General features: G+C 37.0%; 1 protein-coding gene across 2 annotated transcripts in view; it reads left to right on the top strand.

The window, feature by feature from the left end:
* Window positions 1-5,188: 5,188 nt before the first annotated feature.
* USP53 (ubiquitin specific peptidase 53) overlaps window positions 5,189-26,334 on the top strand; it is a 64,711-nt gene continuing 43,565 nt past the window's right edge. Inside the window, exons 1-2 of one of the 2 annotated variants that reach the window (XM_045468735.1) lie at window positions 5,189-5,475; window positions 20,512-21,196. In XM_045468735.1, coding sequence (XP_045324691.1) covers window positions 21,053-21,196 — 144 coding nt within the window. In that variant the 5' untranslated portion in view covers window positions 5,189-5,475; window positions 20,512-21,052. The remainder of the gene's footprint in view (window positions 5,476-20,511; window positions 21,197-26,334) is intronic. The other variant, XM_045468746.1, reaches the window with a different exon arrangement.

The raw sequence follows: 26,334 nt of genomic DNA, 5'->3' as shown, positions 1-26,334 counted from the left end.
AGCACAATGTTATTCTACTATTGTATTTCTTTAAGAACTACTTTAAACACAGTCAGTCCAAGATATAAAGTGTGTGTGTGTGTGTGTGTGTGTGTGTGTGTGTGTGTATACATGGCTTGGATTTCTCCCTGAGGTGAGAAAATAAATTTGGTAAATTTCCAAACATCTTAGTGTTTTTCATAAAGTCAGAGTACTAGCATTGATACCACAATTCAGAAAAGGAAAATCTTATGGAATGCTCTTGACTTCCTTCTTATATGCCCCTTCCCTTGTCTTTCAAAAGGGTACAAAGATGCCAAGTATATTTATCACCATACTTGAATTTAGAAGAAATTTCATTGCACTTTAAGAAACAAAAGAGTACTATCTCTTATGAAACCTCAGAATATTTCAGGGAAAATATTTCACACCAGGCCAATTCCAAGTGTTTAGGAATTGGGTTTCAGTTCTGGTTCTACCAGCATCTAGCATGAGCTTGTGTAACTTTACTTCCCTGAGTTTAAGTTTTCTCATCTGTACAATGAGAGACTTTAACAAAGTAATCTCTAAGATCCTTTCCATTTCTTTTTTTTTTTTTTAATGTTTATTTATTTATTTTTTTTTTTGGGTTATTGGTTTTTTTAAATATGAAATTTATTGTCAAATTGGTTTCCATACAACACCCAGTGCTCATCCAAAAGGTGCCCTCCTCAATACCCATCACCCACCCCCCTCTCCCTCCCACCCCCCATCAACCCTCAATTTGTTCTCAGTTTTTAAGAGTCTCTTATGTTTTGGGTCTCTCCCTCTCTGACCTTTTTTTTATTTTTTATTTTTTTTATTTTTGAGAGAGCCAGAGCGGAGTGGGGGAGGGGCGTAGACAGAGAGAGACACAGAATCCAAAGCAGGCTCCAGGCTCTGAGCTGTCAGCACAGAGCCCGTAGTGGAGCTCGAACTCAAGGACCATGAGATCATGACCTGAGCTGAAGCCTGATGCTCAGCTGACTGAGCCACCCAAGTGCCCCAGATCCTTTCCATTTCTAAGAGACTTATTATTTCCATCTAAAGAAACTTACAAGTAAAACATGCTATAAAACTTGTTTATAAAAAATTTTTAAAAATTATATTTACACACAAACCATGATTGGGCTAATTGAAAAAATCTGTTTTAATTTTTGGGAGTCACATTTTTCTTTTTCAGAAGTTAACACCAAAAGTGCATCCTGAATTCAGTTTTATGGATGGTATATATAATCTGTTACTGCATTTTCCAGGGACATATTGATGAGTCCATTGCCCATGAACATAGATAAGAGCCTCCTTAGATAAAGGCCCACATGAGGGGAAAACATTGCAGATGATGACAGAAAAATGTTTTCCTGTTACTGATAACTTCCATATCATATCCACTTTTGATTTTTAGATTGGAGCCAAACAAGTTTAAGGTACAGACTCATGCATATTTTTCTTCTTTTGCTCTCATTCTTTATGTTCTACTGGTATTACAATCTCATAGCTCTGATTCTTATTATTTTTATTTGATCATTATGTTATATGTTTGAATTCATTTTATTATTATTATTTTTTAGAATTCATTTTAAATCCTTTGTAGGATGATATCAAATATTGTGAATGAATGAATTCATTAGCTTAATATTTACTAGGCCCTCAAAAAATTATTGAGAGAACTGAGTATATTTACCTTGAAAAAACAAGTGTTTTCAAAGTTAAACAGTGTCTTATGGAAAAGATAATATAGATTCCTGTTGCTACAAAGGACAGATGTATGGAAATTACAGGTAGATTTCAATTGCATTTAGATTTCAATTCCCTGTGATGAAAAGTTCTTAACAGTCTTAAAAAGGAATAGGCTGTCCCACAGAGCATCACATTTTTTATCATGTTACTATATTTGAACAGAACTTGGACAACCACTGGTGGGGATGATCCTTCAGTGAGTGGGAGGCTGGGCCACATGTAATCTAATGCCTCCCACATCTTTGAGATTGTAATGAAATACATAAGGCAGCAAGAAAAACAATATATAGGTTCTTATAGCATCACATTACATTGATGATAACAGTATTGGTAATCATAATAATAGCACTAATGGCCATAATAACACAGTACAGTACTTTACTTGCTTTTATCTGGGTCAGTATCAAAAGACATCGTATATAAGTATTATTTCTCATCACAGTTTTACAGATAAGAAAATTAGAATGTTTCAAGGTGAAATAATATACAAGGATAATGAAATTGCCTAAGCTGGTAGTAACTCAGCAAAAATTAAGGAGGCAAATGTTGACTCTGGTATAGCAGAGACCTAAAAGGATGGGGATGTAGGGCTAGTAAAGTTTTGGCTAAGGAAGAGCTGGCTATGATACTAAGGATATTGAATTTGATCTTCTGATATTTAACAAAATGTCATGCTGCAGACCTTTGAGGAATCCAGTGAACACTTAACTCCTTAATTCCCTATTTTGGAAGAGGATAGAGGACCTTCAGGGACTCTCTTCTCTCTCTCCCATATTTACATTACATTATTTACATATTTACATTATTCTTTCAGACCAGCGACTCTAAAAGGCAACACACATTGTTACAAGCAGCTCTCAGCTCCCATCTTTACAGCTTTGCAACCAGAGAAAAGATCCAATTTGAAACTCCTGGAAAGGATGCTGATTAACCTGAACAACCCGTACACCAATCACTGAGCTAGAAAAGGCAAAATGCCCGACGTGGAGCTATGCCCACCCTGTGGTTATTATTAAAACCTGTGGGTGTGTTATTATTAAAAGCAAGAGAAGACATTCCTAGCTACAAAGTTTTCTGGGTGCGATATGTGGTGCAATGTCAGTTTTCCTTTTTCTCATCTGTTTGCTTCAGACTGCTCTCTTGATGCTTAACTTGTGACCTATTACAAGCCTATAATTTAAAACTCAGTTCTTAGATATGCCAAGAACTGGTAGAAAGTTTGAACTTAGAGGATTAAAAAAGTGTTCAGTTAGGATTTAGTCAAACTCTCAAGCAGGGTGAACTAAAGGGCATTCTTCTGTAATCTCTAAATGAGGAAAGGAGATAGTATGAGACTTTATTATCCACAGTTCAAATTATTTTTCAAGAGTGGAGATAGGGTTGCCCTGTCAGTTACATTTGCAAATAATGATAGTACAATATAATTGTTATCATAGAAGTAAGTCCAAATCGGGTGAAGGAAAGGCAAGTCTGTCTGAGAAAGTTATGAAAAATTCAATGGAGGAGGTTAAGTGTTCAAATCAAATGAGACCTGAAGGATCTTGAAAGAACCTGGTAGGATCACAGAAAAGCAAGGAGTTCAGTGTGGCTAGTGTGGAGTAAATGGGCAAAAATGGCAGATGATGTTAACAGTCTGGAGCTAGATCATGAAAGGTCCCCATGGTGATGGGAAGTCCCTGAAAAAATCTTGGCAGAGGAATATTGTGATCATATTTTCATGTTAGAAAAACTATTAATAGAATGTAGGTTGGACTGGAGTGGGAAATAATGAGTGATTGCAGTTGTCCAAGGAAGATGAGTCAGGAGAGGTGTTAATTACTTGATGGACTAAGACAGTGAGAGTGAAGATTGAAGAGGAGTGGATTTGAGAGATACTTAAGTAGGTAAGAGTCAATAGAATTTGATGTTAGGATAGAGGAAGTGACGGAACTGTAATATAGGGGGTATTCATGGATTTCTGTCTTGGGTAACTGGGTGCCATTATCTGAAATAGGGAATGAAAATGGGCTAGTTTCTAGATGGGTGGGGAAAGACATGGCATCAGGAATAGTAATAGTAAAGATACCAATGACAATTTAGGACCTAATTAAGGTATCTGTGTGATATCCAAAGCAGATGCTGTTGCTTAAAATAGTCTAACCTGAAGATATACATCTGGGAATACTTGGTGTACTGGGAAAGCTGGTAGCCAAGTCCATGATGGCAAAGAGACTGCTCAAGGATACAAGAGGAGTAAGGTCAAATTAACAAAAGAAAATGGAGAGCTTGGGAACAGAGGGCCTTAAGAAAAATATTTAAAGTGTATCAGAGATACAGTTGCAGAACCAAGATTTAGTGGGGCTGGGGAAACCAAAGGGAGAGTTAATGCTGTCATTATTTTTTAATGCAGAGGTTTTTTCCTCCTCCTCCAGAAGTTTTACATTTCTTGAACGCAGGAACTGCCTTCACTTTCACTATTATTTCATGTTTAATTCAGTGAAGGGAATCTATAAACGCTCAATACATTCTCATTCAGTCTTAAGCACAATGCACCCATATCAATGTAAAATGTTTCTTCATTCTAATTCTTCAAATAAACTTCTAGTTACCCATAAGTTTACTTAAATCAGTTTTTATAATCTGTATGTTCTGCCTGCACCAGCTTTGAAATGAGTTTCAAAATTTTATTTAATTCTTATTGAGGGATCTTTGATACTAAAGATGGTAGTGGTTTTTTTTTTAACTTCTATTTTTAAAAAAACAGTTTATTACAAAACAAAGTTTAGCCCAGTTCCCAAGCAGTAGCTTCTAACTTCAAACCTGTTCTAAAGCATAGTAAGGAGACAGCCAAATTTTTCTTAACACAATTAACCATTAACCGAGTCAAAACGGTTATTACAGCTTTGATTTTATTAACAGTCACGAAACAACCAGTTAGGGAATATACATTCATGCCAATGGAAGCCATTTAACTGCAAACAGATCATAATGATTCACAGAAAGCTAAAGGAATTGCATATTCGCAAGTAGTTTCGGTGCCAGGCAGTACAGATTGTTCCCTCTCAGGTAACAATGCCTAACTAACCTAAAGCCCAGTCCTTGGTAGGTCCGCGTTCCTGAGCTTAGAAAATACCGAATATAATGACCAAGAGCACCGGAATAATCACCTCCACTTGAGGAGAACTAGCCCTCCTTCTACACTACAGAGCCAACCTGCACGCACCTTTCCCAACAGCTCAGCAAGCCCTCCCACACCGCCCTGCCTTAGGGGAAATGTTCAAGCTCCTGCTCTCGCGGGATCTCGCGCCTTGGAGTAAGTCAACTGGATCGCGCGCCCAATCGAACCCCCGCGGGAATACAGTTCGCCAGGTCCGGAAAGCCGGGAAATCGCGTGCGGGGCGGGGTTAACTCGGTGAGCGTGAAGGCGGAGCCTTTCCCAAGGAGGCGGGGCGGGCGCGAGGCGGAGATTGGGGCGGGTCTCCCGGGACCTGTTGATCGCAGGTGTCACTGTCCTGACTGGCCCTTGGGTGTTGGGGCGTGTGCGCATGCTCCGTGCTCCGGGTCGAGCTCTGGGCGGCGATACCAGACGCCACTGCTCTAGTTCCCGGTGAACCTCGGCTACGGTGGCAGCTGTTAGTATCAGCCGGGTGTTGGCGTGAGGCAGAGCTGGGCCAGCGGGAGGTAGCCCTGTGGAAGTGGAAGGCCCGTGTTTCTCTACCTGGACCGCACTCTCCTCTAGTTAGGAGGGCAGAGCTCAAGGTAAGTCTCCGAAACTAGTCTCTAGATAGAGATCCAACGACTGGAGACCCCGGGCCTGAGTGGGAGACCCCAGTTTCAGCGCCAGACCTTGTCTCTCCCCTAGCAGCAGCCCTGTGACATCCTCCGCTCCTGCTCCGCGGACTTTTCGCCCGGGTTCAGGCGCCCGAGGGCACGCAGCCTGCCAGCCTCCTGCCCGTCACGTCCCGGCCTGGCGGAGATGCCTCTGGGCAGGCTGGAGGCGCGCAGGAGGCGAAAGGAGGTGCTCTATTTACTGGGTCGTGGCTGTTCTTGCTGCTGTGTTTGAGGGCGGGCAAGAGGCAGAACCTGGAGTCCAGCTGGGTGCGTTGGGATTGTGAATATAGCTTACTTGGCCCCTGCGCCTTGCTTGCGAAGCCACTGCCACTCCCGAGCAGCAGCTCTATAAAAGGGTCCAGATGGTTATGTTGTCCTCCTTGGAGAAGAGAGATGACTGGATACGTAAGAATCTTTGGGCTGGTGGTTTCTGGTTGGTAGTAGTAATTTATGAAGTTAATGTTTAGCTTTTAGACAACAACTTATGGGACATTTACCAAACTACTTTTAAACATCGTTGGAGAACAGGAAGTACTTGTACAGGTGTACTAGGGAGGCCTTCTAAAGACTGCAATCTGAGCATGTTCTGAGGTTTTGTTATCTTGCTGCAAGGTTTTCTGTATCAATGCAAAGTCTGATTAATGCTTGCAAAATGTACTGGAAGGCTTTATTTGTTAGACAGCAGAGTATGCCAGAATGTTTCCTTATCTGGAAAAATATATATATACTTTTGCACTGGATTTTCAAGGCTATTGTGAGGGATGTTTAAACTTCGGAAGTTCTTTGTAATTAGGGTCTGATTCGCTTTTAACTCTGTTCTTTAAAAGAACATTGCTAATTCTCAGTGTTTAAAGGAAGTAACAAGTACTAACAAAATTCTGATTGAAATGAGCTTTTGGCTAAATGGGTACTTGTTAGTTTAATTTTCTATTTTTGGTTTCCTGATGATGGCCTAGGCAAAGCTCCTTCATCCTGTGAAGGAGAAATTAGAAAAATAAAACTTACTTTGTAAAAGTAATACATGATTTATCTGCCATTGTCATAAGAATTCAAATAGACAAACTCAACTGTAAGTAAGAGTTAATTACAGTCTGGAAAAAACACAGGTTTTGTTTTTGTTTTACATTTTGGAGGCTCTTAAAATGAGCTTTTTTGGACAATTTGTCTACGTTCGTGATTACTGGTAATAAGCTATAAAGTGATTTATTTAAGTTTGTTCACAAATTAAACTCATTGGTAGTTATGTGTATTTTTTCCTGCAGTGTAGAAAATAAGTAATCAAGAACACCTTTTTTTCTTTATTAGTTAAAAACTTTTTATAAACATATGTAGATTGTATATTGTTCATGAAACTTGACACTAGTTGTCAACCCATTAATATTCTCTAGAAGATACAAAAAGAAGTTTTTTAAAAGATAGCTATTTTAATATGGGAGGGGTACCGTTCTCCACCGTGTTTGTTCTCTTCCTTAAAGAAGAAAATCTCTTTTCAAAATTTTTTATGATTTTACAATGTACTGTGATTCAAGATTTTTTTGTATTATATTTAGTGTCAAATAAATGTTTCTCTTAAACTGTAGTATCAAACACAATTTTAGAATTATGGTTTAGAAGTTTTAGCAAGACAGAGTTAAAAAATAAAAATTCTGATTTATTTTAAGGTGATATGCCCATTAAAGAGTCAAAATCAGAGTTATTTTTATTTTCCCTGTTGATACTGTTTGGAACTCACTCACCTACCATGCTAGGGAGGATGTTGCTGTACCCTACAATTTTCCAAAAGTATGTTTGAAATCTATAAAGTGGTAGATTAAGTTATCCTACAAAGACATTTAGTTACTACAATACTGAGCAGATCTTGTTATTTGACAGCTTTAACTATAAGGTGTTTCTTTTTTTTTTTAATTTTTTTTTTTTTTCAACGTTTATTTATTTTTGGGACAGAGAGAGACAGAGCATGAACGGGGGAGGGGCAGAGAGAGAGGGAGACACAGAATCGGAAACAGGCTCCAGGCTCTGAGCCATCAGCCCAGAGCCTGACGCGGGGCTCGAACTCACGGACCGCGAGATCGTGACCTGGCTGAAGTCGGACGCTTAACCGACTGCGCCACCCAGGCGCCCCAAGGTGTTTCTTAATTATAGATCCCAAAGACAACCTACAGTGAGGCCGTTTATGTAGTGCATCTGAAAGTATTCTGAATACAGAGCGTGCTAGGTGTGCTGGGGCGCAGAAGATTGTCAGTCTAGCCTACTAGTACTCATGAGCTCTTGGATTAAGGGAGGAAGTGTACTAGTAGATGTCATGTTTGGAGAACTAGCTAGAGATTAGTGATGATACAAATATAGCATTAGTATATTATTATTAATTTTGTACAGATGAAATGATGTTAGAAAATTTTGCATTACAACAGATGCACATAGTAGGAACAAGAAATGGAAGCAGCCTGTTCTACCACAAATAAAACCTTCAAAAGTTATTTAAACTTTAAATATTAACTTTATATAATATCCTAATCTTGGTAATTTATTATGAGCTTTTTTAAGATAATAGGAATATTACATATATATGGGGGGGTGCTCTTTAGGTAAGAAGTGTCTATTCTTTGCTTTTCCAAGTTAACCGATATCCTCTATCAAGAATTCTTAAAGGAGGGTCCATGATTAGAACTGTAGTCTGTGGTTAGAACTGAATTTTAACATAATTGATGAATTATATTATGAATTTTATTTTATGCATTTACAAACGTTTTCCCACGGAGTCCATAGGCCTCATTAGGCCACCAAAAGTGTCTCTGACATACACAAAAATGCTGCAAACCATTGGATGTAGTTGAAGAATTTTTGCTTTATGAGTCACTTCAGAAAAGTTGCTGCTTATATTCATATTTGTAATTCATCAGAAAATAAAATATTATGCAACATAAACCATGTTTCAGTACCTAAACTATCATTTCAGTTATCTGAATTGTGATTTTTTAAAATTAATTTGGTATTTTTGAACACATTTTGTAAATGTAACCTCTCTTTACTTCTATTTTGTAAATATTGACCTGCAGAAAGCCTTTTGAAGAAATGCTTTTCCTTTGGAATTTGGAGCCTCCAAATTCCAAACTTTTTTTACTTTTTGTGATTTTCTGAGTTAGCAAATTTATTCAGTGAACATTTATTGACCTATTGTATGCTAGGCACTAGAGAATCACAGATCAATGAGACAAAGGTAAAGTAGTCAGAAATAGGAGGTCTTCCTTTTCTGAGCCTCATCTCAGCCTGTTCCCAATTCTCCCCCAAACTGAAATGAGTTTCCAAAGATCCAATAGTTCTTGTTTTCTTATACCTTACCTTTGTAAGATACCGCTTCTCCTCCTCCCATTACCCTTTCAACTTACTGGTCACCCATACCACACCTGTGAAGTATTTTCTAAGCCAGCAAAGGACAGTAGATTACTTCATTTTTGTGTTACCACTGCACTTTGTACATTTCTTTTAAAACTCTGTACTGTGTTTCTGTAGAGGGAACGCAGAGTAAGAGAACCTGGAGATGATGGTATGTGTGCTGTCATCTCAGGTGTACGGAGAGTACCATATGGACACCACGAAGGGTGGTAGGCAGGCAGAGGAGCTTTCTCCGGGACCCAGAGACATGATGAGAGCAGTGTCCAGATGTATTTTGGGTGCTCTAGTTATGTTTTATGGCTGGATGGATCATGTTATTTACGAATTAAAGTTCTCATTAAGGAAGTTTGTAGTTATTTTTCTGAAAAGTGGTACATAGGTTGAATTTTTCTAAATTAAATCTCTTTTGTTTGCATTGTTATTCCAGAGTTGCTTTCCATTTATTTCCGATGCATTGCCTTCAATGTTTTAACTTAATTTCTCTTTCTCTAGTCCAGAAGGTTGTAAATCAGTGTTTAAAACAATACTGTGATGAATCCATTTGTAAAGTGAAGCATTCCCAAACACTTTTTTTTTTTGTAAATTAGAATTTTTCCTGTTAAGTTTCTTACAGTAGGATAGCTCTGTAAATGAAATTGTTTTATTTTCTACTAAGAATAACTTATTCACAGATACTAAATTTTAGAAATTGATACTTTATTGTACAATTTATCTGATCTAACTAAGGCTATAGTCAAGATTGATACATCAGTGTAAGGAAATGGAGAAAGATAGCAAAATGAGATATATATAATACAGCTTTTACTTTCTTTTCAAATGTTTCTTTATATTATTAAAGACCATTTACCTCAAAGGTAGTGTTGCTATCATTATAGTTAGCTTACATTTATTGAATGCCTACTTATTTTGGGCATTTATTAGGTATTTTATACATGGTTTATGATATTTAACAACTATGAACCTTTTTATATCATTATGATTATAGATTATGTAACTGATATGATTTTAATGATTGAATAGTTGAGTAATTTTCTGTGATGCTAGAAGCTTTATCATTGGTGGAATAAATAATTGTGGGACACTTGAGGTCAGTATCAGACCATAGATTCTGTCCTTGTCAAGAACCTATCAGGGCATTCTTTGTCCACCAGATGTCTTCTAAACTTCTTGGCCTGCAAAGTAAAACTCTTGCCCCTCTCATGGTGGCCTTCCGTTTCAAGCAGGATGTGAATTCTGGAAGACTTTTCCTCCTATATAGTATGTTGTATAGGCCTGAAATAATCCTACCTCCTTGGCAATAGTACTGACCATGATGTAGCTGCCACTTGGTGGGAGATTGTCCTGAGTCCTGATTGCCTAGGTCATCTTTGTTATAGGAGCACTGATTTGTTGATTGAGGTTTCACTTTATTTCCTGAGCTTTCTTTAATAAATATTTAGTGAGTACTTACCGTGTACTGTGCACTGTTTTACATGCCTGGGATTCCCTTTACATTCTAAGATGATTGAGAGGAGAAACAATAATAATCCTAGTAAGTCAGTTATATAGTATATAAGATGGTGATAAATGCCAAGGAGAAAAGAAAGGTGGTAGAGCAGGGTAAGGGGAGTTGGGAGTGTGGAGTGGAGGTTGTGGTTGCATTTTTAAATCAATATAGGCCTCATTTAGAAGGTGTTTTTTGAACAGAGCAATCCCGAAGGGAGCCAGGGAGAAGTCATGTGGGTATCAAGGGGAAGTGTGTTCCAGGCAGAATAGCCACTTTAAAGCAGGTGTTTGCATGGTGTGTTCAGAAACAAGGAGGGTGATACAACTGCAGTGGAGAAAGTATAGGAAAAGTATTTAGAGGTGAAGGTGAGGGGATGGGCAGGTGTGACATAGTAAGAAATATATACAGTATTTGATCTCTGGCACCATTTTCTGGCACACAGCCTCTAAAACCCTTGGAATCTCTAGAAGCAATAAATGTGTTTTTTTGCATGCTAATGAGATGACTGGTGGTTCAGAGCTCCTAGATAACCTTAGGAGGGGGCGCTAGTTGCCAGGGGAACCAACTGTGTGATTAGAGGAATTGAACTTTCAGCCTGTCCACCTCCCTCCGCTTCCAGGGAGGGGAGCGCGGCGGATTTCGAGCTAATCACTAATGGCTAGTGATTTAATCAGTTGTGCCCTGTGTAATGAAGCCTCCATAAAAAATCCTAACTGAAGGGATTTGGAGAACTTTTGGATTGTTGAACATAGGGAGGTGCCGGGAGGGCAGTATGTCTGGAGAGGGCATGGACATTCCATCCCCCTTCCCACATACCTTACCCTTTGCCTGTCTTCCATCTGGCTGTTTCTGAGTATCTTTTCATAATAAACCTCAAGTCTAGTCGGTAAGCTATTTTCCTGAGTTCTGTGAGCCATGCTAGCAAATTAATTGGATCCATGGAGAATGTCATGGGAACCTCCAAATTATAGGCAATTAATCAGAAGTACAGGTAATAACTTGGGACATGTGATGAGCAGCTGAAGTGAGAGGGATGGTCTTTTGGGACTGAGCCCTTGTCTTGGGATTTGACACTGACTGCAGGTAGATAATGTCAAAATTGAGTTAAATTGTAGGTATTGTGTTGGTGTCCACTGAGAATTGGAGAATGGCTTCTTGTGGAAGAACACATCTGGTCTCATTAGTGCAGTGAGAGTATAGAAAAAAGTGTTTTTTACTTTTGGCAGGTAGTATAGGGCCTTGCAGTCCATTGTAAAGACTTTTTGGGTTTTAATCTGAAGGTAATAAAGACCCATTGAAGGATTATAAGGAGGGGGATGACATTATGATTTAATTTTAGATGGCTCTTTTTGCCTGTTCTTGAGGGTAGGTTTTGTTGGGTAAGGGCAGCATCTAGGAGACAATTAGGCTATATTAGCGATCCAGGCAAGATTTGATGATGGATACGTCGAGAATAGTAGAAGCGAGAATAGTAGAAGTGGAGGGGGTGAGAATTGGTCACATTCTGACAGAGGTAGGTGAGAAAGTAGAGTCAAAGATCATAGCAAGATACTTGTTCTCAGCAACTGGAAAGACAAAGTTACCATCAAATGAGATGAGGGGGAAGATATAGGCAAAGCAAGAGTTCCGTTTTGGCCTTTGTCAAGGCAAAGAAATGTTAGGTTATGCCTGCTTTGGCATAATTGGCTTCTGAAGTCGTATCTTAAAACAGATTGCTATAAGCCATTGTCTTTAATGTTCATACTCTATATTCTGGATACACATGAACTCATGTCTTTCTCTGGTTAGTTATCAGTGGGAACTAGTGAGTAGGTAAAAGCCATGAGAGATAAAGCATAGTTCTTTTATAGATGAAAAGAAATAGTGCAAAAAAGTACAGAACATTGGGAATTACTTAAAATTTGCTGTTTTTGTTTGTGGTGGTACAGTATTTTCTTATGACTTTAATCTCATTTTCTGTCTTTGTTTTATAAATGTTCTAGTACACTCTTCTCCAATACCTCCATTTGTGGGGTGACAGTGGTTTTGTGTGTCAAAGGATATCTGTTCTTCAGTTGTATCTTCCTTACTCTAATCCTTCAATTTACAGAAGTCAAGATACCTCTATAATGAATTAGGCTTTTAATTGCTTCACCTTGCTATACCTCTTCACCTTGCTATCGAGTTATTGAAAATGAAACCTTGAATACTTTTGCTAGTTAGGTGAACAGTTGTAGTGTACCAATAAAAAGTCTTCAGCGTGTCTTTGAGTTGATGTATTGCTTATTAGTGAAAAGATGTTAAAATGAACTTTTACTTTATAGTTTGATGGTTAGGCCAGGATACTATTAAAAATATATTTCAGTAGCTTTATTAGCAGTGATTTTATGTAGGATTATGGGTATTCTATATTTTCCCTATGCAGTACTTCTATGTTATTTTAAAAATCTATGTAATATTTTATAATTAAAACAAATCCCAATAAACGTAAAAGAACAAAGGAATTTCATAGCTTTATTAGCGCTTTTATTAGTTTTCCAGGACCGCTGTAGCAAAGCAGAACAAAATGAATGACATAAAACAATAGAAATTTATTCTCTCACAGCTCCAGAGGCTGGAAGTCCAAAATCAAGGTTGGCAGAGTTGTTTTCTTTCAAGGGCTCTGAGCAGAAGCCTTCCTTTCCCCTTTTTGCTTCTGGTGGTGGCTGTCAATCCTTGGTGTTCCCTTACTTGTAGTTGTATCGTACCATTCTCTGCCTGTCATTAAACAGTATTCTCTCTGTGTGTTTCTGTCTCTTTTAATGATAACTGCTAGCCTTATTGGATAAGGGCCCACACTAATGACCTCATCTTAATCTCATTACATCTGCAAAAGCCCTATTTCCAAATATTCACAGGCACTGGAGGTTAGGATTCTAATATGCCATTGGGTGAATACAATTCAATTTGTTTTCTAGCTTAATATTCATTTTTAAATCAATTGAAGAAAAGGGAACACGTCCAAACTCCTTTTTATGAGGCCAGCTTTACCCTGATAACAAAGATAAATAAGGACACTACAAGGAAAGAAAATATAGGCCAATATCCCTGGCAAGTATAGATGGAAAAATTCTCAGCAAAATGTTAACAAATCAAATTCAGTAGCATATTGTAAGGATCATGTACTATGATCAAGTGGGATTTATTCCTGACGTGCAAGGATGGTTCAATATTTGAAAATCAATAAATGTCATATACCACATTAAAGAAAGGAAAAATTAGATGCAGAAAAGCATTTAACGAAATTTAATATCCTTCCAGTATAAAATTTCTCAACAAAGTGGGTATAGAGGGAATGTGCCTCAATATAATAAAAGCCATTTATGACAATTACACAGCTGACATTTTTAATTATGAAAAGGCAAAAGCTTTTCCTCTAAGATCAGAAACAAAACAGGGTGCCCATTCTCACCACACCTATTCAACATAGCACTGGAGGTCCTAGCCAGAGCAGTTAGTCAAGAAAAAGAAATAAATGGCATCCAAATAGGAAAAGAAGAAGTAAAACTATTAAGGCTCCAGCAGGAACTGTTAGAACTAATGCTCGAATTCGGTACAGTTACAGGATACAAAATCAATGTAGAGAGATCAGTTGTATTTTTATTCAGTCAATTTTATCTGAGCCTAAAATTGCAATATCAAATTTCTTTTCATTTATTGTTTTCTGGTATGTCGTATTTATTTAAATTTTTTGTGTGTGTCTACACGTACATAACTTATATAATGTGTGAATGTAATTAAGATACATACTATTGGTTTTTTTCGTACAGGCTTTTTTTTTTTCACTTTTATTTTCAAGTTTGGCTGTCCATCCCCATTTTATTTTAATTTATTTTATTTTATTTTATTTTATTTTTCAACGTTTATTTATTTTTGGGACAGAGAGAGACAGAGCATGAACGGGGGAGGGGCAGAGAGAGAGAGGGAGACACAGAATCGGAAACAGGCTCCAGGCTCCCAGCCATCAGCCCAGAGCCTGACGCGGGGCTCGAACTCACGGACCGCGAGATCGTGACCTGGCTGAAGTCGGACGCTTAACCGACTGCGCCACCCAGGCGCCCCAGTCCATCCCCATTTTAATAAAACATATACACACTCTTCCTTGTTAAGAAGTTCATGTAAAGCGTATATATTTTTTCACATATGTTTTACCAAAATGGGATTATATTACATTTCTGCATTTTGCCTTTGTCACTCAAAAACACCCTCTTATATAATTATGTTCCTGTTTATGGATATTCATTTTGATTCTTTCCTTATTTGTTGCATCTACATAATATAGCTCAAAAAGGTAATACTTTTGGGGGGCATAGAATCTCAGTATTAGAGCTTTTAGATTGAAGGGTGTTTGTTTTGGGGTGCCTGGGTGGCTCAGTTGGTTGAGTGTCCCAACTCTTGATTTTGGCTCAGGTCACGTTCCCAGGGTTGTAAGATCAAGCCTCGTGTCAGGTTCTGTGCTGAGTATGGAGCCTGCTTAAGATTCTCTCTCCCTTTCCCTCTGTCCTTTTCCCCTTCTCTCTCTCTCTCTCTCTCTCAAATGAAAAATAAATAAATAAATAAATAAATAAATAAACAAATAAATAAATAAATAAATGTTTTTAAATTTAGCGGTTGTTGCCAGGTTGATATAATATTTCTGCAAGGGTAGTACAGTATAATTACATGTTTTATTAGTCAACAAGAAGAGAAAGCACTTCTTTCCATTTATCCCAACCAACAGTGTCTCTTTTAACTTTGCAAGCCTGATAGAAACAAAGTACTTTCATAATGCCTCTGTGTTGAGGTCTCCAAGATCCCTCTCATTCCTAGGTTTGGTGATTTTGTAAAACTCCGAGTACTCAGCATATAGTATTTCCTGGTATGCTTAATTAATTAGGGCAAAAAGAAATAAAGCAAAATCAGCAAATGGGGAGCAATCATGGGGTGATGTCTGATGGAAATCAGGCACAAGTTTCTCACAATTTTATTCCAGCGGAGTCACAAAAAACACACGAATTCCTCCAGCACCAAATTGTGGTGACAAGTAAAGTGTTGTCTGTCAGAAAGCTGTTTAGAGACTCAGTGCATAGGGTTTTATTGGAGTAGTCACATAGTTATCCTCTGCTTCATAGGTTATCAAAATTCCATACTTCCAGAAGGAAAACAGGTGTTCAGGATAAAACACAGTTCAGGCACAGTAACCAGCACTCACTAGTTATTGTGGTGGGAATCCTCTCAAAAATTTAAATTCCAAAAGCCTAAAACCTTGCAAACAGGCTTTTCTGAGATGGCAATCTTTGGTCTTGCTATGTTGTCTTTTTTCTTTTTTCTTACATAGTTTTATTGAAATATAATTCACATATCATACAATTTACTCATTGAAAGAGTACAATTCAGTAGTTTTTAGGCAGACCTATCACCACAATTTTAGAACATTTTCATCATCTCGAGAAGAATCCTTGTATCCTTTAGCTGTTACTCTTCCCTTCTCATCTCTATAGCCCCCATTTCTCCAGTCAAAGCAACCACTGACTGTCTCTAGATTTCTCTGTTCTGGACATTTTGTATCAATGGAAACATAACGTGTGGTCCTGCATGACTGACTTCTTTCACTTAGCAAAGTGTTTTTGGTGTTCAAACATATGGTAGTATGAAAAGTACTTCATTTCTTTTTTTTTTTTTACATTTATTTATTTTTGGGACTGAGAGAGAGATAGAGCATGAACAGGGGAGGGTCAGAGAGAGAGGGAGACACAGAATCTGAAACAGGCTCCAGGCTCTGAGCTGTCAGCACAGAGCCTGACGTGGGGCTCGAACTCACGGACTGCGAGATCATGACCTGAGCCGAAGTCAGGCGCTTAACCCACTGAGCTACCCAGGTGCCCCAACTTCATTTCTTTTTATAGCTGAATAATATTCCACTGTTAGAGTATGTATACACACGTAACATGCTCATACCATATGTTGTTTATCCCTTCCATTAGTTGATGAACATTTGGGTTTCCACCTTTTGGCTGTTGCAAACATTGCCTTGTTAGCTCTTTTCTGCATAACCTCCCGAATATTTATTGAAAGCATAAACATAGAATCACATTTGCATTCCTGGAATAAACCCTCCTTGACTATTCTTTTCAATAGTGTATATTATTCTTTGACACATTGATGCATTATGTTTGCTAGTGCTTTATTTATGAGTTTTATATCCAAGTCATATTAGTCTGAAATTTATCGTGTTTTGATATTCAGGTTATGTTAGCTTCATGAAATGATTTGGGATACTTTGTATATTATTTTTCCTGTGCCCTGCAATAGTATACCATTAGAATTAACAGTTCTTTAACTTTTAGATAAAATTGAACTTTGAATCCATGTGATCCAGATGGCATTTGCAGTGGGAGAACTTTTGTTTCCACATTGTTCTAGGTTTCGAAAATATTTTCTACTTTTTCTTGGCTTGATTTTGTTAATTTGTATTTTTTGGGGAAATTACCCTTTCCTTTAGATTTTGAAAGTTATTGCCATAAAACTTAAGTGATATTCGTTTATAGTTCTTTTGGTTGCTTCTGTATCTGTGGTCATTTCTCATTTATCAATTTCCTTGGTGTTTATATATCTTTTTTTCCTTAATCAAGCTTGTGAAAATTTTGTCTGTTATATTAGTTTTTACAAAAGTTTATTTTTTGATTCATGTTTTCTTTCTTTTTAAGATGTTTATTTAGAGAGAGAGAGAGAGCGAGTGAGCTTGCGTGTTGGGGGGGGGGGTGGCCAGAGAGAGAGAGGGAGACAGAATCCCAAGCAGGCTGTACACTCAGCACAGAGCCTGACACAGGGCTCAATCCCACCACCCTGGGATTGTGACCTGAGCCAAAATAAAGAGTCGGACGCTTAACTGAGCCACCCAGGTGTCTCCATTTCTATTGTTTGCCAATAAATGGGCTTGAAAATCTCTTTTTTCTCTCTCTTTTCAGTTTAAGGCTTCATAACTTTCATCCTACTTCCTTCCCCACATCATGTGTGGATTTTTTTGAGTTATGTATTCTCTGTCTGTGAGTTTTTTGGCTTTTAATTGTGGAAAAATCATAGTCATATTTAAAAGTGTTTACTCAATTTACTTCTTCTGGGAATTCTTTTAGATAGTATTGATAGTTTTAGATTTCACTCATGCCTTTTAGCTTTTTTGAAATGTTTATATTTTCCACTTCTTTACTCCTTTTTTAGTACTTGCAGGAAAATTTCCTGATTTGAGCTTATTGCTTCTTAATATGGTTTTCACTTCTATCCATTTTGCTAGTTAAGTCATTCTTTTGCAAAATTGCAGTATTTTAAAAAGCTGCCATATTCAGTTGGTGGATATTTATTGTTTATTTTAAATTAGTATTCCCTTCGGCCTGTTTATTCTGTTTCCTATGTTGTAAAATGTTCAGTTTGCTGCTACTTCTCAAGTGTCTGGTTATCTTTTTCCTGGAGTACAACCAAATTACAAACTAAAAATGTTTACATGAGAAGGGTGAACTCTCATTTGTGTTTATTCAAATGATTTCAGTGAGTAGAGGTAGGATGTGAGTAGAGGGGCTTGATCTGGAATGATGCAGCCTGAGAGAACTGTTACGCAGCCTAGCGGCATGATTTTTTCCAGATCCTACTAATCTCTGTTCTATTTGTGAAGTAGGCATGAGAGAAGAACACACAGGGCCCTTGCAGGTCCCCGTACTTGTTACCAGTTCCCAAACTGGTTGTGCTCTAGTGCTTTCCTGTTGTTATAATGTTATAATCTCCCTTACACTCCAGATGGCACTAGCGTGGTAGCTGAACTTTCCGGTTTCATTGCATTGTGTGGGGTGGGAATTCTCTGCTGAGAGCAATGTGAAGAAAGGAAAAGGTCCTAACTGGAAAGCTCTTTTCCAGTCTGTAGCACTTGTCCCTCTCTATTTCTTGGCTGCTGTTTCCCTCCCACTTTAGAAGCCAGTTACTTTGCTATCCTTAAGGTTTCTTCCTGTTTCTCATTTGGCTACCTATTCCTTTTGTAGAATCTCCAGACTTGGGCTGGGGTTAGGGAGCAGAGGGCATATACTAGTTTGACATCTTGCACAAGAGTGGAAGCCACAGTATTTTTAAATTATCTGTTTGTGTGTTTGCCCTTCACCAAAGTAAGCTCATTAAAGGGAGGGGTTGTTTTATATACTTCAGCACAGTTCATGATGCAAACCTGGTGCCTAGTAAATGATGAAAGAATATCATTTTAATAGGATTCTTTCATTAAAAATACAAATTTACTACCAATGTAGAGCTCCTTTAATGTTGTAATATTATGCATTTATTAAAAACTTAATTTATATTAAATATTTGGGGATCATTTAGATCACTTTAGGGAAGGTTGCAATCTACAGAGTTAAAAAGGAAACAACTAACATAGTATAGTGTTTTAGAATTCTTGAAACATTTAATCTATGTTAATTGGGGCTATTATTGTTATCTCCATTTTATAGATGAAGAAGCTGTAAATCAGAGAGGATAAGGATTTATCTAAGACCAAACAGCTAATAAGTGATGAGCGAATATGTTGGGCTGGAAATAAGCCCTGGCTTTAAGTCTTTAGATAAGATGCTTCTTTATTCCTCAATGCTTTCCTTAGTGGGCATTTGACCATTGGTATTGAACTGATCTATCTCATTCTTTCGTAGGTTTTTGTGCTTTGAAAAAGAGTTTAAAGCCAAAGTCCTCACAGAGGTTTTTCAGTACCCCACATGATCTGTTCCCATCCCTCCTTTTCATCTTCTCTGTTCTTTGTTCACATTTCTCCTGCCACATTGGATAGTTTACTATTTTCCCAACATGCTAAGTATGCTATTCACTCTGTTGGGAATGTCTTTTTCCCAGGTGGTATCTTCACCTCCTTCAAACATTTGTGCAAAGGCAACAATCTGCAACTAGACTTCCCGTGACTATCCTGTTTAAAAGTGCAAACTGTCTCACATTATATGCATTTTCCACCCTCTTTCCTTGCATTGTTTTTCTGTTAGCACTCAGCACATAGCTCTTCTAGTACAAGTTACAAGTTGTTACTCATTGTATTAGTGTCTGTCTGCCTTTCCTCATTCTTAGTCCAGTGCCTGGCGGAATACCTGGCTCAGTAAATGTTTGTTGAGTGAATGAATATAGGAAGGAAATTTAATTGATTAAACAAAACTTACTAATAATACTTGTTTTATTTTTAAAATTTTATTTAACTAATCTCTACACTCAACTTGGGGCTTGAACTCATGACGCTGGGATCAAGAATTGCACGCTTTTTTGACTGAGCCAGCCAAGCACCTCAGTGATAATTGCTTTTAATTAAATTTAAAGTCTTTTTAGTCAAGAACATGCATTTGTGAATAATGTAGAAATTTACTTTAGTTCACCAAGATTTGTTTATCAATTTAAGGTTTCTTCTGAGTTATTTTTTATTTAAAAATTTTTTTCTTAATATTTATTTTTGAGAGACAGCATGAGTGGGAGAGGGGCAGGGAGAGAGGGAGACACAGAATCCAAAGCAGGCCCCAGGCTCCGAGCTGACAGCACAGAGCCAACGCAGGCTCAACCCCACGAACCGTGAGATCATGACCTGAGCCAAAGTCGGAAGCTTAACCAACTGAGCCACCCAGGCGCCCCTCTTCTGAGTTATTTAATGCATATCAATTTGTGTAAAATCTCCTGGGTTTCTTGGGAAAATGATATGATTCTGTGTAAGATAACATAGAATGTCTGTATAAGTATTTGTTTTAATAAACAAGGCAATTTAGTGTTGACAACAAAGTTAGTACTTTTGAAAATACTACCTGAGATCTAATTTAATTCTAGTTTTCTGTAAAATATTTTCCTTATGAAACCACTCACCATTGAAATGTTCAAGTTGGTTGTGATTGATGTCACATGGGTAGTTTTTAGAAGTTTTTAATGAAGAATAATGTTTTCATTTTTATATTTTAGAACATTATTAGTTATAATCCTCCTTGGGTATATATTCGGTATTTGTGTTCAAATAGTAAGGTAGCAATTTTCTTGATTAGCCTTTACTTTTATTTAAACATTTATTTTCTTTCTTGTAGATTTGCTTTGAAGTCACTTTGATAACAAATATGGAGTCACCTTTGATAACTTCACCTGGGAAAGAGAATCTTCTTATTAAAAAAACATAAGGAAAACAAATGACCAAAGGAATCGTGCCAAATGTGAACTCAACATCTTTTTGTATCATCTGGTTTTTAAATCATCAAGACAAATGGCTTGTACTTCAAAGAAAATTATTTGTTCATTGACATTGTTTTTAGCAGTTTAAAAAAAAAATCTTTTTTTTTTTTACCTTAACTATACAACTCTCTTATAAAATTAAACACATATAAAAATTTTAAGGTCATGTTTAAAATAGCTTTCGTTTTTAGAACTTCAGTGTTTGTGTACCCTATTTTTGCTTGACAAAGTCATCAAAAATTTACAGCAACAGGAAAGACATGGACTTGGAAACTTATGTTATTATAATTGACTACATTGAATTTAAGTGGACAATTCAAGACATCATCCCTTTTATCATCAGAAATATCATGTAAAATATATAATTCTTAGCTTTAATGTAAACAGAGTTTCTTGAAAATGGCATGGGTGAAATTCTTACGGAAACCTGGTGGCAATCTTGGAAAAGCTTATCAACCTGGAAGTATGCTGTCCCTGGCCCCTACCAAAGGCTTGTTAAATGAACCAGGACAAAACAGCTGCTTTCTTAATAGTGCTGTACAGGTGAGACCATAATTTCTTGTTTAATTTTCAAAAGTGCTTTTCAAGAAGTCCTTTGTTTAATGTTTCTTATACTGTAAATTAAGAGTAAAGTTATTATTGACTGGAAAGGCTTTTTAATACTACTTTTAATTGTATCAAAAATATTTTGGCTTGGCATTTTTTTTTATTATAAACAGAAGTGAATATTATTTGTTTAATATAAATGGGAATGTTTTTGCAACAGAATAATGTATATCTATGCTATAAAAACATCTTTTGACTTAAAATGTTTATTTAGTAAGTTAAAAATATGTTTCTGAAATACATAAAGTAGTTTTTTTGAATCAACTAATCTATTCCCCCCCCTCCCCCTTTTCTTTTAAAAGGAATCTAGTGGAATCCCCATAGATAGACTGGGTTGAAATGAGAATGCCCAGTTAATTCTCAGGATTCAAACTCCCTTCACCTTCCACTGCGGCCTTAAATTGTCTCTGTGGTATCATAATTTAGACACCACTATTTTAGTGGAATTGAAAATTAATCCATTTTGCTTCAGTCCTTGTTGAAATTCTTTTAATTAGCAAATATGTACTAACCTTGCTTTTCTATCAGCATTCTGATATACGTTGGGACCCTTAAATGGCAGTCACTGTTCTTCCCTGGCCTAAAGATCCCACTGGCATTAAGTGCTATGAGAAGTGCAGGAAAATCTTTATTGAATGGCACTGGATATAGGGAAATACTGTATACCAAAAAAACATGGAATGAAATGCTTTTAATTAAATCAGCTGTGAGAAAGGGCTTCTATCACAAATATTTTTCTGTTAACCCTTTTCTAGGTCTTTTTTTTTTTTTTTAACATATAGATATATATTTCTCTCTATTTTTGTCCTTTTCTCTGGCTTCCAAAATGCAGTATGTAGTTGTGTAAAGCATACTTACATGGTACAGAAAATGGATAAATATTCCAGTGGCAATATATTTTTTTAAATGAACATTCCATTGCTCTTTACCATGAAGGTTATTTATACTCCTCTACATAGTTATTGCTGTTTCTGTTGCTCATCACTCCTTTGTGTAGATCCTGGTATCACTTATTCTCCTTGAAGGAAGTCTTAACATTTCTTGTAGGTCAGATCTGTTGTTAATGAGTTCTTTCTGCTTTTGTGTGTCTGGAAAAAAATGTTTCAATTTTGTTTTTGAAAGATATTTTTAGTCATTAAAGAAGTCTATCTAAGTTGGCAATTTTTCTCTCTCAGTACTTTAAAGATTTTGGCCCTTTATCTTCTGGCTTGCATTATTTCTAATGAAAAACTGTCATTCTTTGTACCTCTGTATGTAATGTGTCCTTGTTCTCTGGCTCCTTTAAAAATTTTCTTTTTTTCATTAGTTTAAAGCAATTTGATATTGATGTGCCTCAACATAGTTTAATTCATGTTTCTTGTGTTTGGGCTTTTGAGCATCTTAGATCTGTGGGTTTATGATTTTAATCAAACTTGGAAAGTTTTTGACCATTATTTCTGACTGTGTCAGCACAGAGCTCAACGCGGAGCTTGAACTCATAAACCATGAAGTCATGACCTGAGCCGAAGTTGGATGCTTAACTGACTGAGCTACCAGGCTCCCCAACCATTATTTCTTCAAACTTTTTTGTCTCTCTCTTCCTTTGGAGGATTCCAATTATATATAAAAGTGGTTGCCTCAGGTTGTCCCACAGCCCACTGATGCTCTTTTCATTTTCACTCTCAATCTTTTTTTCTTTCTCTTGATTTCATTTTGTATGGTTTCTATTACTATGTTTTCAACTCTATTAATCTTTTTCTTTGCAGTGTCTAATCTATTAATCCCATCCAGCGTATTTTGATTTCAGACATTGTAATTTTACCTCTAGAAGCTTGATCTGGGTCTTTTAAAAATCTTTTTGAAGTCTATACTTAACATGTTCAGTCTTTTCTGTAGCATCTTGAACATTTCAAATACAGTTATTGTTTTAATGTACTTGTCTACTAATTCTGTCATTCTGCAAATTATGGGTTTCAACTGATTTTTATCCTCATTTGGGAATATGTTTTCTTGTTTATTTTAATGTCTAGTAATTTTTTATTGGATGTAAGACATTTTGAGTTTTATCTTGTTGGGTGATGGATATTTTTATATTCCTAGAAATATTCTTGAACTTTGTTCTGGTATACTTTATTTGGAAACAGTTTGATCATTTTACTTTTAAGCTTTGTCAGGCAGTCCCAGAGTTGTGTTTAATTTAGGATTAATTTATCTACTACTGGACAAGACCCTTCTTTCTTTAATCAGTTATCTGTGAATTATGAAGCACTGAACTTTGGCTATTGGGAGCAGGCACTGTCCTGGGTGGGTTTGAGTTCTGGGCACTATCCCCTCTAATCTTTTGGAATACTTCTTTCCCCAGCCATAGGTGGTTTCCTCACAGTATTGCCTGAATACTCAACGGGGACCCTCTGTAGAGCTCTGGTATTTGCTCTGTGCAGCTCTCTCCTCTGCAGTTTTCTGCCCTGCCAATTCTAGCTGCTTTGGTGTCCCTGAACTTCCACCTCGAGATCTGTTGTCCCGGATGTTAAAATGTGTGCCATGTAAACTAATTTTCAAAGCCAATGCTTACTAACAAAACAATTATTCAAATAGATTTTGTTAGAAAAAGCCTGACCTCATTTTTAAGAATTCAGAATGTAAATATTGTTGTGCAGTTTGATGAATACTTTTAAAAACCACTGAGAAATAAATTGTGGAGTGTGTCTTGTAAGAAATTACTAAAAGTAATTCTAATGTACTAAAAGTACATTATTAAAATGTACCGTTTTCAGTAGTGACGCACTAATTTACATTCCCACCAGCAGTGCATGAGGGTTGTTTTTTCTCCACATCCTTACCAAAACTTGTTATTCTTTTGTCTTTTTTGATAATAGCCAATCTGATACTTGTGAAATGATATCTTATTGTTTTGATTTGCATTTCCATGTTGAACATCTTTTCATGTGTCTGTTGGCCATCTGTATGTCTTCTTTGGAAAAATATCTATTCAAGTCCTCTGCCCAATTTTTAATTGGGTTGTTGTTGATGTTGATATTAAGTTTTATGAGTTCCTTATATATTTTGGATAACAACCCCCTATCATATGTATGATTTGAAAATCTCTTTTCCCATTAATTAGGTTGCCTTTTTGTTTTTGTTTTTGTTTTTTTTTTGTTTCTTTTTGTGTTTGTTTTTGAGCAAGAGAGAGAGAGAGAGACAGAACACGAGTGGGGGAGGGGCACAGAGAGAGGGAGACACAGAATTCGAAGCAGGCTCCAGGCTCTGAGCTGTCAGAGACCTATGTGGGGCTCGAACTCACAGACTGTGAGATCCTGACCTGAGCCGAAGTTGGACGCCCAACTGACTGAGCCACCCAGGTGCCCCTGCCTTTTTGTTTTGTTTTTTAAATATTTTTTATTTTTAAGTAATCTCTACACCCAGTGTGGGGCTCAAACTTACAACCCTGAGATCAAGAGTCACATGATCTGCCAAGTGAGCCAGTCAGGCATCCTCCTTTTTTGGTTTGTTGATGGTTTCCTTTGCTCTGCAAAAGCTTTTAGTTTAATGCAATCCCATTTGTTTATTTTAGCTTTTTTGCCCTTGCCTAAAGAGATTGGTCCAAAAAAAACATATTACTGATATCAAATAGAGCTTAGTGCGTATCTTTTCTTCTAGGAATTTTATGGTTTCAGGTTTCACATTCAAGTCTCTAATCCATTTTGAAGTTATTTTTGTATGTTGTGTAAATGTGGTTCAGTTTCATTCTTTCACATGTAGCTGTTCAGTTTTCCCAACACTATTGAATAGACTATTTTTTCTCCATTGTATGGTCTTCTTTTGTCATACATTAATTGACCATATAAGCATGGGCTTATTTCTGGGCTCTTTGTTCCATTGACTTATGTGTCTCTGTATTCCTGTGCTTACCATACCATTTTGATTACTATAGCTTTGTAGTATAGTTTGAGATCAGGGGGCATAATGCCTCCAGCTGTGTTCTTCTTTCTCAAGATTGCTTTGGCTATTCAGGGTCTTTTGTGGTTCCATACAAATTTTGGGATTATTTGTTCTATTTCTGTGAAGAATGTCGTTGCTATTTTGATGAGCATTGCATTGAATCTGTAGATTGCTTTGGGTAGTATGGGCATTTTAAGAATATTAATTCTTCTAATCCATGAGCATGGAATATCTTTCCATTTTTATCATCTTTGATTTCTTTCAACAAATGTCTTGCAGCTTTCAGAGTACAGTCATACCTCGCTCTATTGTGCTTCACTTTATTACACCTTGCAGGTACTGCCTTTTTTTTTACCAACTGAAGGTTTATGCAACCCTATATCAAACACGTCTGTGGACACCATTTTTCCGATAACATTTGCTCACTTTGTGTGGCTTAGTCACATTTTTTAAAATCTTGGAGTATTTCAGACTTCTTCATTATTATATTTGTGATGGTGATCTGTAATTACTGGCCTTGATATTACTATTGTAATTGTTTTGGGGCACCACAAACTGCACCCATATGGGATAGCAAACTTAATTGGTTAATGTTGTATGTGTTTTAACTGCTTCACTGACTGGCTGTTCCCTCATGTCTCTCCCTCTCTTTGGGCTTCCCTATTCCCTGAGACACAATAACATTGAAATTAGGCCAATTAATAAACCTACAGTGCCCTCTAAGTGTTCAAGTGAAAGGCAGCCTCATGTATCTCACTTTACTGCAAAAGCTAGAAATGATTAAGTTTAGTGAGGAAGGCATTGCAAAAGTCGAGAGAGGCTGAAAGTGAGGCCTCTTGTGCCAAACAGCAAAGTTGTGAATACAAAGGAAAAGTTCTCAAAGGAAATTAAAAGTCCTACTCCAGTGAAAATACAAATGATAAGAAAGTGAAAAAGCCTTCTTGCTGAAATGGAAAAGGTTTTACCAGTCTGGATAGAAGATCAAATCAGCCACAACATAAACCTAATCCAGAGGTAAGCCCTAACTATCTTCAATTCTATGAAGGCTGAGAGAGGTGAGGAATCTGCAGAAGAGATGTTTGAAGCTAGTGGAGGTTGGTTCATGAGGTCTATGGAAAGAAGCCTTTTCTATAACAGAAAGTGCAAAGTGAAGCAGC

The sequence above is a fragment of the Leopardus geoffroyi genome, chromosome B1 (genome assembly GCF_018350155.1).
Source record: "Leopardus geoffroyi isolate Oge1 chromosome B1, O.geoffroyi_Oge1_pat1.0, whole genome shotgun sequence".
Classification (NCBI taxonomy): Eukaryota; Metazoa; Chordata; class Mammalia; order Carnivora; family Felidae; genus Leopardus; species Leopardus geoffroyi.
The sequence above is the reverse complement of the archived record's forward strand: the minus strand, read 5'-3'. Positions and strand labels throughout refer to the sequence as shown.